We start from the raw sequence: 13016 nt of genomic DNA, 5'->3' as shown, positions 1-13016 counted from the left end.
ACGCTCTCAACTCTGTGGCTACTGCCCCTCATTGCCAACTCCATACTCTGTCCAACTATAAATTATTGGAAAAAACCTTTTGCAGCCCTCAGCAGAAATGTGACAGTACAGGTTATTGCAGACCCATTTGTTCTCTCATCATGAAGTCTCTGTTTTCTTTCCCCTGTCTTGTCCTGCATGTGCGTTTCTGCTTGTGCATGCTGCTTTATGTTTACTCAGAGTGTGTGGCGGGCCGATTTGGGGCGGAATGCCAGCAGCGGTGTGAATGTGAGAACGGCGGCCAGTGTGACAGACAAACTGGAAGGTGCAGCTGCAGCAGCGGCTGGATTGGAGAGCACTGTGAGAAAGGTGAGCCAGTGAGTCTCTACTGAAGCAGCGCTAATGAACCTACAGAAACTTTGACTTCATGGGAAATGCTGCACTATGGAAACTGTGAAATTTTTCTTAATTATAACCTTTAATTTGCAATTTACTCCACTCAGCCTGTGAACCGGGCCTGTTTGGCACCGACTGTAAGGAACGATGTCAGTGTGTGCACGGAACGTCCTGTCACCATGTCACTGGAGAGTGTCAGTGTCTACCAGGGTGGAGAGGAAAGCTCTGTGACAAAGGTACAAACCTGCAGTAAAAGAGACACTTGTGCTCCTGCAACTCCTTATTTAGTTTAAAGGACAAGTTCACCATATTTTATGCCCATCTAAAAACAATAGTCAAGTGCTTATAAACTCTAGTGATGGCAAGAATTATTGTAAAATCAAGTAAAGCCTGCAAAATCTGCAGGCAATTTTGAAAAATTACTCCGATAGTCCAGTAGCAGTAATAAAGACATTGAACTTAAAAGTAGGCAGGAAAGGTCGTTACGCACTGTGGAAGTCCTGAAGACTCTTACAGATAATCTATAAGAAAGCTTGAGTATACGACAGCGAGCACACATAATGGCTCTCCACTGAGATGACTGTGTGTGTGTAACGTGCCCTGAGCTGACATTTTGTCAGTGGTTATCTAAAACCTATGATTGTATGTATCAGCATCAGCACTGATGTTCTGTTTGTTGTCCAAAGTTGGCTGTGTGTCACAGCTGGTTGCAGCATCACACAGCAGCTGAAACAATAAGTGTGTCTCCAAGCTGAGAAAGAGGCTGTGCACACTCATGCAGCGGCACAGCAATGGTAGCTTCATTATACCGGATTAGTCAGAGTCTATAATGTTCTGTGTTCCTCTACAAATCTACACATGTTGCATGTTTATAATAAAGCAGCCCTTATGGATGAATCCTGAGGTGCTTAGGAATTTTTGAGAAAACCCACTGCAAAATCTAACATTTTTACTTGCAACAATCACAAAAAAACAGGCTCAGCAGTCTGAGATAGTCAAATAAAATAGATTTCTTCCATGATTACAGCCTTTAATAAAAATATTCCGCTTGTTTTGACAGACTGTGTTCTTCTGTTCAGCTGCAAAAGAAGAATAGTATTGAAAACAGAGAATTTGGCACTAAAAAGACAGTAACCTCAAAAAGTACTGACTTGATTTGACTGTATTGGACTTCTTAAGCTTATTATATTCATATTTTAGCTTTTAATACATTTTAAATACATTTTAGTACAGATGGAGTCTTGTGGATTTTGTCCATCATCAACTTACATTGTAAGTACATTATGAAGGATCTTCTAATGCTCAGTATGAACAGGATGAATTATCACAGAGAAAAAACATGTTTTAGTGTTCATTTAGGCACCTGACTGTTTTGGGGCGTACTTGAAAAATTGGGAACCTGCCCTTCAATAATGATCCTGTGACATTTTAAACGCATAGAAAACATTTAACTTTTTCCAGAAATTCTCTTGCACCTAATATTTTTAATATATGTTATGTTCTTTATTCACTAAATATTATCATTCCTTATCTTCATTTTGTAGTTCTACCACTGCTACCTACTGTGTAGATATCTATTGCATGTCTGTCTGTCCTGGGAGACTGATCTCTCCTCTGTTTTGCCTTTTTTTTCCTTATCAAGGACCTCAGGGTAGAGGGTGATGTATGTTGAGTGAATGTGTGTATTTAGGCTTCCTGGATGAACTTTAATTGAAAGGGAAAAGTATAACATTTGAGGAATAAACACCACCAAACAAAAAGTAAACAAAGTAAAAACAACAAATATAATTGCATTATATTACAACATAACATTTTTAGGAAAAATTGAGTGTTTTGATATATGCAAGCTTGATTGGAGACAGGAAGTGAAATAAAGTTAGCTCTTTTGAGGGATTTTTTTCTAGGTTAATTGTTAGGAACTATTGATCTGTGATGTGAGGCATAGATAGAGGAGATGTGCAGAGTGAAATATCCTTCTGACTTGTAGCTTCAAACATCTGATATTGTTTTATTCTTATTTCCTTTCAGCATGTTTGCCAGGTTCATACGGGATTGGTTGCATGCAGCGCTGCAGCTGCAGTCAGGGCACGTCTTGCCACCACGTCTCTGGAGAGTGTGGCTGTCCTCCTGGATTCACTGGAAACGGCTGTGAACAGAGTGAGCAACGTCTGCCTCTGTTGCTTCTCAAGCTCTTCTGAACATGTAGAAAATTAGCTGGTTTATTTATTGATAAAACACACTGAATGAAGAACATCTCAAACGCACTTTACATGTGAACCTCTCTCTGTTAGTTTGTCTTCCAGGAACATTTGGGCAGAACTGCAACCAGGTCTGTCAGTGTTCAGAGACAAACCAGCTCTGCCACCCGGTGTCTGGATCATGTTACTGCGCTCCAGGTTTCCAGGGCCCCAAATGTGACCAAAGTATGTACATTTAGGACATTTATACCTCTTAGACATATTATATTACACCAAGAACGTGAGTAGAAGTACTAACTCTCATCTGTTTGATTTAAATGTGTGTTTTTAGTCTGCGCAGAAGGTCATTATGGTCCAAACTGTGAACAAGAGTGCCAGTGTGAAAATGGAGGGAAGTGTGTCGCCTCCACTGGAGCCTGTGAATGTCCAGCAGGATTTATAGGAGCATGCTGCAACATCAGTGAGTTCATGTGAAACTAAGATGGCGACAGTGAATATATGCATGAGTAATAAATATGACAAGTGCCTGGTCTGTGTCTCTGTGATGACAGCTTGTCCTGCCGGGCGTTACGGAGTTGACTGTGCTCGGGTGGCACTCTGTGGAGACGGAGCCCAGAATGACCCGATCACCGGTCGGTGTGTGTGCATACCTGGACGGAGAGGAGAGGACTGTGGACACGGTGAGCTTTCAGGACTGTGTGGTTATAGTTTCTACATGTTTAATTATTGTTATTTGGAATTACTAAAGGAGAAAAACAGCTTTTTTGTCATCTTGTATTGTCTTTTTTTTTAATATTCTGATATTGAAGCTGTTTCTAAAATCTGTAGTGAAGCAGGATGTTTTCTGCCTTATAATTTAGAGCTTGATCAATAAATTGGTCAGCCCATATTGGCTCATCATAGAAATAATGGTATTGGTATATACAGTACTGTATATTGTCTGATATGTGCCAATATATATCTATTTATTTTTTTACATTATATAGGCAGCATTTTATGTATATTTGATTGTTTTTCTTTTTTAATTCAAATTACCTTTTTAAATTTGTTGTTATTTATAATTATTACATTTCCATTTAAGTTTACAGTGTCAGTGCACTGATGTCATTATAAATAGTGAAATGTATTGTTAAACTGTAAAATACAAAAGAAAAAGTGTTGTGTAAATTATCGGATATTATTGATATTAGAATAACCTAATATTGGTATTGGCATCAGCCTCAAAAATCCAGCCCTGGTTTAATTTGAGTGTGTGTGTGTGTGTGTGTGTATTTGGCGTCAGGCTGCCCTCCAGGCTGGTTTGGGGAGGACTGTGCTCAACGCTGCAGCTGCAATAATGGAGGAGTGTGTGACTCTGCAAGTGGTAACTGTACATGCAGTCTGGGCTGGAGCGGTGAACACTGCGACAAAGGTGACAGCACTTTGATTGTTTGTCTGCTGCCAAGCTTTTTTTTTTTTAAACATCTGCTTCTGCCTGTGATTACATATATGACATCTTGTAGCATGCTAAGTCTAAATGGAGTGACACATGTCAAGTTTTTTTTTTTTTGTCTGTGCCCCAGAATGTCCTGTGGGCAGATTCGGTGCCAACTGCCAGCTGAATTGTAAGTGTCAAAATAACGGCACTTGTGACAGAGTGACAGGGATGTGTCAGTGTGGTCCAGGATACTATGGACATTTGTGTGAACACGGTGAGAACTGCACACATAAACACACACAAAGAGAGATACGATAAAGGATGAATCTGGTTATTATACATATTTTCCTAATTCAACAAATTAAAGACTAAAACCAACAATGAATTTATCTTACCTATTTTGTCTGTGTGGCCAAAGCCTGATATAACCATTATTAACATAAACTGTAGTTTATTTTTAGTCAATCCCATATATAAAGTCCTAACTAGTTAATACCTGTCATATATATTTTATTGTAGTATTGATACAGTATTGGTTGTTACAGCTTTATGCTTCATTTTTCTATAATACACCAGAACACGATGAAGCCACAAGAACACAGATTGAAGAGTGTAAAATAAGGAAAAGCAAAAAAGCAACAACTCAGCCCTAGAACTAGATTTTGCTCGCACTGTCTTGATGAAGAATAACTGGACTTAATCTAGAAAAGCTATAAGGGGACAAAATTCTCCTCAGAAATCCTCAAGTTGTCCTTCAAAGCAAATCAGATTCATTAAAGGTGGAGGATACCTGACAAAACATTTCTGCAGCTGTAAATAATCTGTAAAGCATCAAATCAGTGGCTGAAAAGTCCTCAACAAAAACACAGTTTACTCCTGACTGAGGAAAGAAAGAACAGCTGTTTTAGTAAATTACTGAGCTTCTTTCTTTAAATGAGAGAATATCTTTGTGGCACATTTTTAAAGATTTATGTATTCAGTCGAAACAAATTTTCTAACAGCTGGGAACCAGAGACAGTGGAAAGTTTTAAGAGACACGTTGCTGGTTTTAGTGTTTTCTTGGGATTTGTTGACAAAAACAAAACAATTGAATATCACTTGAATTATTCTTTTAAAAAAATGAAATATTGCAGCTAAAAACTGAAAAAAAGATCTGTGTGACTGTACTGAAGTGAGGTGTCAGTTGAAATTAATACCAAAACAATACTTTTTTGGATTCCTTACTGTAAGAAATACAGTATAAATGTGTTTTTTCTACTCAAATCATTTTTTATTTAACAAAAGAAGCCTATGTCTTCATGTTAATACTTAAACATGTGCAGCCATACAATAACTTTGTCTTAAAAAAGTGGTTTAAATTAGAAACTTTCATTATTTGAGTCTGATTAGACACTCAGTACCATATTTCAGTTGGTACCAAAAACGTATTGAGGTTCAATGCCAAGCAAATGTCAAAAGTCCTCATCAAAGCAGCAGGAAAGCTCAGAAAACTGCACCATCCTGACATAATTAATCTTTTAAGTATTCTCTTCTGAGGTTTACACAAATTGAATAATTCAGTGAGAACATTTTAAAGCACGAAAGTCGACATTAAATCTGGTGGCATGAACTCGTCCTCAGCTTGTCCTCCTGGTCTCCACGGCCCGCTGTGCCAGCTGCAGTGTGACTGTATGAACGGAGTCTCCTGTCACCCTGCGTCCGGCCAGTGTATCTGTCCTCCGGGACGCCACGGAGCTCGCTGCCACAGAGGTCAGTCAAAACACAGCAAATCACTGATGAGATAATAGGATTACTGACATTTCTTTGAGGTCTAATTAATCCTCTTATTAAAAATGTTCTCCCCTCAGTGTGTGAGCAGGGCACCTACGGTCAGGGCTGTGCCGAGGTGTGTGACTGTGACGATGATAGTCCGTGTGATCCTGTGACGGGACGATGCCTCTGCTCGTCAGGGAAGACTGGACCCAGATGTGACATTGGTGAACTTCTATTCTTTCTCTAACTTTGAGAGTGCACACACAGCACGATTCAGACAAACACGTAGCACAGCTCTTCTCCTTTATTCCCCCGTTTTTAGCTAACTTGCCTTCACCAGAGAAGTACAAGGTTGTTTCCAGTGAAACGACTTTTTGTTGAATTTGCTGCTTTGTGTTGAAAGATTCCAATTTTTTACCCACTGATGGGTAAACATCAAAGGTTTTACATCCTAAAGAATATTTTGAAAAGTTGGTTTTAGTAGTATATGTTTTGTATTCACGTCTATATCTACTTTGAGTAAATACTGTAAAAACAACTATCATCTGTGGTGATCTGTACATCACATGATGATTAATGAACTGTGGAAAGATACTGGAATTGTCAGATGCCACCCTGATGAATCCTAATTAGCCAAAAACATTTGATGAATAAATCCTGGTGTACTGGAGAAGAGTGGAAGGACAAATCTTTAGCTTTTTTATTAGTGCATCAACCTGGGTGTCATCTAATTAAACTGTGTTCATTTGTGTTTTCATGTCAGAATGCAAAGTGAATCGTTACGGGCCAGACTGCACAGAGACCTGCGAGTGTGACAACGGGGCGCAGTGCGACCGTCGTAACGGCCGCTGCAGCTGCCTGCACAGCTGGATTGGACTCTACTGTCAGGAAGGTACAGTAATGACTAACCAGCACGGCCGACACATATGCACCCCTACTGTCGCTTCATTACTACATCCACGGGTGACAGCTCGGCTGACTTTTGAGTCAGAAGTGACATTTTAGCTGACTGGGTGAAATAAAAGTAAATAAGGAGCTGAAGTGCTGACAGCCTTAAGGTACTCGCAGTATTTGGAGCAGAACTGCAGAGGCTGCACTTTCTTTTTGCCGTCTATGTTCTGAATGAATATGAATGTTGAGTGTTTGCTCAGCGGGATTCAGCTCTTTGTGTTTCCTTAGGTGGACCTCTACGCCTCACCTCCGAAAGCAGCGGAGGAGACTCGCATCACAACAACTCATTATAGCACCAACACCAAGCTGGAAGAACAAACTGGGACAGATCAGCTGTTTTTTACTGAAGTGACTCAAGTGAGTGGAAGCGTGTGACAGGAAGTTGTAGCACGCAGCTGGAAGACCTTTACAGAAAAAGACTCTGATGAGAGCTGCAATTCCACATGTGGACCAGAGCTGAGACTTTTTGTGCGTGTGCCAAAAACTCCTTTGAACTGACTCATCACTGGTACACTGAGATTTTTTTGCAAAGTGGAACAACAAACACCTTTAGTCTTCAGGATCAGAATTGCTCCTCAAAAACTGTCTCACAGTGTCAGGAGATGATGGTTGTGTTTTTACAGCACTCTGTGTATTTTGTGTTGAATATTTTGTCCTTGAAATACCTTTTCGCAGGTACTGTATATAAAATAATCTCTAATTTTGTAAGGAAATGGGTGGTATTGCCAGATATGATGCAACCTCTTTTTGAAACTTATTTCATTGCTTTGTACTACTATGAAGTTTTTCTTCCATCTATACAATATGAAGTACTACCTGAAGTTCAATGGTGCTATGGTGCTTTACTGTACAGTGCAACAAAGGCTATAATGATCTTCATACGTTGTGCACAGTAAAGCACATTCCTGCCTTAATGGACAGCTGCAGTGTTACAGTTCATTATGACCCACTGAAGATTACACATCTACCATCCATGTGCACCTTCTCCAAGGTTGACTGCCTAGATATTTTCTTTAGAATTGAGTGTGTACAAATGACTTCATATTTATACAGTTGAATATAATGCAAGTTTAAAACTCTGACAGATCTACAGTCCAGTTACCAACCCTGAATGAGGTTTTGCACATGAACGCCAATAAAGACAGACACACACAGGTTTTGTGTTTATCATTCTTAATTTTACCATTATTTCATTTTTCATTGAAGATCGAAGCTGTACATCCTGTCTAAATTTCAGATTCAAGCACAGTGCAGATAGCAATGCCTGCAAAAGAAAATTAAAAAAGAAAAAGAGAAAAGGCAGAGGTGATCACAACCATAAATATATACAAAGGTCAACTATGTACAGGAAATCTCTACGTCTCTCACTATGTCGTTTACAGAGTGAATTCAGTCCGCCGTTGCATTCACTTCAGATCATTCCTCAACGCACACACAATACAAAGAAATTGCTTCTTTTGTCGGTCTTAAAGTTGATACAGTGCTGACAGAAAAAAAATGCAGCATGATGACAAAATAAAAAATAAAAAAAAACTTTTATCTCTACTGCACTAAAGGCTAAAACATAAAAAATATATTCTCTGTAGGACCTTCTGTTAAAAGCTCTATCCATCTGCAGGTCTGGTTTCATGTCTGAACTTGTTATTAATATTAGAACAGCAAAATGATGAAACTAGGACCTCTTAAAGCACAAATTCTCCTACACAGGTGAGGGCATCAGATATAATAACACTTCAAGCATTAAAACTTAAAGAATTATTTCATCAGTGTGCACAAACCCTTTAACAGCACATGATCTTTGTTGGGCACGCTTTGAAAAAACATTGATCGAAACAAAACACACAGCGATACAGTTTAAGTATCAAACTTTGTCTCCACTCCCTGCTGATGAAACATTTAGGACATGTGAACTTCACAGACTAATGAACTAAAATGTTTCTGAATTATTATTTTTTTCTTTTCCTGATAAAACGCCTGTTTTATTCACTCAGAAGTACTAGACACAGCAAATCAAATGAATACAGGGATCAACTAATACAACAGGCTAAAGCAAGGGATTAGTCTCCACCCTCCCCTACACACACACACACACACACACACACACACACACAGGTTAAACAGCTGAGACATTAAATCAGTTTGCTGTTGTTACAAATCACCTTAGAGACAAAGGAGACTGTAAACCTCATCCGCACAAATCCCTCATGCTGACGTTCATTTTGATTCTCCAACTATCTCCTCCTCTTTTAACACACATCTCACTCACATCATCATTCACACCTACATGACGGTTTTCTTAATCTTTATTTTTTTTTCTCTGCTCAGAATCAATAGTTTATCAGCTGTTAGTAAAGACTTTTTATCTACATGTGTTAGTAAGCTGAGTAATTGCTTGTCTGTAGGCTGGATGAAAAGGGTCCATGCTTTGAGAATGTGTCACATGCTATCCACTTGTGCTTTAATCACAGTAAGAGAGCACCCAGAGGAGACAGAATGATACAGGGTGGTGTCAAATTTTTTTGCAATAATACTTCTGACACGTCTCAGGTCATCTGCCGCCTGACACGAAACTTACTGCTCCTAAAGCATTTAGCTGTACTATGCATTCTGTATATGAAGGATGTTATTTGTTAACTAGTATAACAGCATGGTCAAGTAAAGATATATATGGAAGTAAAGTCCATACTACTGTATAGATAGATAAGCTGGACAGCACATGCGTCAAGATGATTTCTAGAATCTTGCAGGAAGTGAGAGTGAAACACTTGGGTGTGTTTGTCAAAAAAGAGATGAAGAAGATCTTTGGCTCAAGCCACACTAAAATGTCACTGGTCCTCCCCAGTGGCCACTCATGAAAGAAAGACAGACAAGTAAATACCACCTCCTGACCAATGTGCACACCGACACGCCACTGCAACAACCTACTCCATTCCCTGAGCTGCTGCCATGAACTGATTAATTACACATACGGCTCTTTGCTCCAGATAAGGGACAACAAACACCTCTTCCACCGTATATACTGGGGACATGAGCCAAGGGGCAGCTTTCTGGCTGCTTGTTTACACCAAAGCCCATAGCACAACTGTAAATAAGGCATAATACTTGAACAAAATTTGATCAAGGAGAAATTTCCATGAGATGTTAAGCCAGCACTGATATGACCACTTCCTGTACAGTAACAGCTTTAAAAACAGAGATTAGAGGCTGGGTAACACAGTGAAGTAGGACACTACATTTGATTAAACATGGTCTGCAGTTCCTACAATTAGGGATGAATAAATAGCTAATCTCTTCCGTGGCAGACGAGTTGTCCTGACACATCGGCCCACGCTCCTGACTTGTCATTGCAGATGGTTCACTGGGCAGGACAAGGAATGAGCCTCAGTCCTCTTACTCCTGGCGAATGCAGGACTTCACCGTTGCACTTTGACAGCGGGAGTGACGGAGCATCAGGCTGGACAAATGCACTGCCAGTGAAGACAGAGGGAGGATGCAAGGATGAGGAGAGGGAATTATCAGGAGGCGATGCGTTTCTATAGTGCAATGGCTGTGAGATGAGACTACTGTAATACCTATCCCCTCCCCTCCTTAAAACTACCCTCTAACACCTATACTGACAATACTAAAGTGCTGATTGTTAAAGCCTGCGAGAAGGCTTATACACTGATAATGTAGACAACACAAACAGTTTTTCTTTCAGAGAAACCTTGACGGACTTATACAGTACACAGGTGTTTGTAAACAGAACATCCAAGAAATGCATGGCTATGGTACATGTGCAACAGAGTAGTTCTTGTATATTCATACAATATGAACTTAATCTTCCTTTTAGTTGCATTCAGTTTTAGAAAAAAGCAAACCAAAAAAAAAAAAAGAAAAAGAAAAAAAATAAGAAATCTGGCTGCCAAGCAAGCGTGTGCTTTTTTTTTTTAAAAAGGTATTTTTCTCTAAGGTTTTAAAATACGTTCAGCTGAATTGAATGAATAACTGATTTAAGTATGAGCACATATCCCTAACCCCTCTTCCACTGTCTTTCTTTCTGAATCCCTTCATTTCCTGTGGAGGTGACTATTTTTTCCCCCTTCTCTTATCTTATCCCTGTAACTCTAAATGAGATGCCCTGGGTGGCCTTGGTGTGGCCAGACTCATGCGCCAGGGTCTCACTCAGTAAAAGCTCAAGCAAACAGAGGATCAGGCAAAGGTGGGGCGCTGCAGCTGCAGCCCAGGTGCAGCCCTGCCGGGCGGGGCCGTGCTGCACGTTAGGAGCGGTAGTCCTTTTTACTGTACGGCTTGTTCCCCAGGATGCTGTCCACCTCGTGTGTGATGGACGATGACAACTTTGGAAGAACCTGTGACACAGGAAAGACACAAACAATGAAAATGTTCTCCTCATTCACATACTGTGAAAGCTTGTGGTTTTTGTGTAACAGTCCAGAGAAAATGACGAAAAGCTGCAATTGCTTGCTACTGCCTTTAGGAAACACTTTTCTTTTTGTTGTGTATCTTGTGGATTCCAGCCTGCAACTTTGCAATCAAAACAGCAATCAATCATAACCAGGGAAAACTATTGAGTGTAACAGTAGGTAGTTTTATATTTATTGATATGCAGTGAATCAAATCTGTTTTGTTAGTGATTTATTACTAATTAGTGATTTATTTACAGTATAATGAATGGTAAATTAAATAGCGGTAGCCAAAGTATTCAAATGCTTTAACTTAACCAGAAAGTTAAAACATTACATTACAAGTAAAATTCAAATCAGAAGGTAATTCAATAATTGTATATATAGTTTTTACTTTTTAGTTAATATATACACTTATGTTATGTGAGGATAATTTATTTAAAATACATTTATTGAAACAAATAAAAGATCAAAAGAAATATGTAAATTCACATGTTCCGTATTAAAATTATAACCATGTTTATAAATGTCAAAGTAAAGTCTGGCTGACCTCCAGGATCCTTTACAAGCATCCAAGAAAGTACTTTTAATTAAATGGAACTATTCCCATGTAGGGAAGATAAAAGACTATTTGCTCTTATTGTAAGTTTTCTTTCCCCAAAATATAAACATTAAATTGAATAGTTTATGTGGACTTTCTTTCTAGATGAGGGTCTGCGTGTCTATTTTAGGCTACGTGATGGAAAATTTCCAGTTAAAGGAAAGTCACAGAGCCCTCAGGAAATGTGAGCATAGCATTTCAAAAGCGGAAATATCAAATGCTTTAAAGGAGACATATAGTGTGCACTCATGTAGTATACTAATGTGTGTACCGGGTACACTGTACCCATATACACACATATACACACATATACATACAGTAGCATAGACAAAGCATGTGAATAGAGGAGAGTGCTAGTCTTCACAGGCCAGTCATAATGTGAGAAGAGGACACAAACCCCCACCGGTCTGAAAACCCCATTAAATGAATGCATCTTATCAGGAGAGGAAGAAGTGACTGTAAGCTTGTCTCCAATCCCCCTGGCAACTAATACTCCGCTGACCTTATTAACTTGGTAAAGTAAAGCACCCAGGCGTGCAGCGGCAAACTGCCCGAGAGGCCAAGCTGTACCCAGGAGAGGGGGCTGCTGTTACGGACTGTAAGGCACGAATACGTGGACCTGATGAAACAGGTCAGGTCACATTTTCACAAGTGAAGCCACTGATTTGTTCTGTAGAACACACACACATACACACACACGCACACACACGTTTTGGCCTCACCTGTATCGCTCCGATGTTCTCCATCAGCTGGTCGGTGTTGGACGCCCCTAAAAGGACAGAGCTCACTCCCTCGTTCCGTAGGCACCACGCTGTAGGAGACCAGTACACAACAATGACACCCCCACTACCACTAAATACACACACACACACACACACACCACTACCTCTAATTCAAGCAAAAACACACACCACACATCATCCCTCCAGCCCTTCACAAACACATGTCAAATGACTAGAAATCGCTCTGCAACTCAAAACTCCTGATAAACTATGAAAGCTACTGAATATGGCACAATTATTGCTCCTTAAAACTCCTTAAAACAGTGACATAATGTCCTGCCAGTGGTGGAAGAAGTATCACAACACTATAACAAATACTCTACAACTAGTTAACAGGGTTTACCAAGTTATATTTAAGACTTCTTAAGATCTTTTTAAATACCACAAATAATACATTATTATTATTATCATTAAATTATTATCAAAATCATAACAGAATGGAAAACTAGAGCATGCAATATAACCTATCATTATTATTATTATGATTATTATACAATATTTTTGATTGTACTGCCCTGCAATATATAACAATAATAC

General features: G+C 39.4%; 2 protein-coding genes across 7 annotated transcripts in view; one reads left to right on the top strand and one right to left on the bottom strand.

Annotated features, from left to right (window-relative positions):
* The window catches only part of megf6b (multiple EGF-like-domains 6b), a 59440-nt gene extending 52385 nt beyond the window's left edge, over window positions 1-7055 (top strand). The window contains exons 27-38 of the mRNA XM_053315221.1: window positions 220-348; window positions 483-611; window positions 2404-2532; window positions 2667-2798; window positions 2905-3033; window positions 3125-3253; window positions 3856-3984; window positions 4136-4264; window positions 5611-5739; window positions 5838-5966; window positions 6506-6634; window positions 6922-7055. Of these exons, the coding sequence (XP_053171196.1) occupies window positions 220-348; window positions 483-611; window positions 2404-2532; window positions 2667-2798; window positions 2905-3033; window positions 3125-3253; window positions 3856-3984; window positions 4136-4264; window positions 5611-5739; window positions 5838-5966; window positions 6506-6634; window positions 6922-6986 (1487 nt within the window). The 3' untranslated portion in view covers window positions 6987-7055. The remainder of the gene's footprint in view (window positions 1-219; window positions 349-482; window positions 612-2403; window positions 2533-2666; window positions 2799-2904; window positions 3034-3124; window positions 3254-3855; window positions 3985-4135; window positions 4265-5610; window positions 5740-5837; window positions 5967-6505; window positions 6635-6921) is intronic.
* Window positions 7056-10349: 3294 nt separating this feature from the next.
* kcnab2a (potassium voltage-gated channel subfamily A regulatory beta subunit 2a) overlaps window positions 10350-13016 on the bottom strand; it is an 88934-nt gene continuing 86267 nt past the window's right edge. For 2 of the 6 annotated variants that reach the window (XM_053316443.1, XM_053316447.1), the window contains 2 exons: window positions 12420-12508; window positions 10350-11042 (listed from right to left, as the gene is read on the bottom strand). In XM_053316443.1, coding sequence (XP_053172418.1) covers window positions 10953-11042; window positions 12420-12508 — 179 coding nt within the window. In that variant the 3' untranslated portion in view covers window positions 10350-10952. The remainder of the gene's footprint in view (window positions 11043-12419; window positions 12509-13016) is intronic. The other 4 variants (XM_053316441.1, XM_053316442.1, XM_053316444.1 and 1 more) reach the window with 4 other exon arrangements.

Source organism: Scomber japonicus, chromosome 3, assembly GCF_027409825.1.
Source record: "Scomber japonicus isolate fScoJap1 chromosome 3, fScoJap1.pri, whole genome shotgun sequence".
NCBI classification, from domain to species: Eukaryota; Metazoa; Chordata; class Actinopteri; order Scombriformes; family Scombridae; genus Scomber; species Scomber japonicus.
This window is presented reverse-complemented; position numbering and strand designations above follow the sequence as displayed.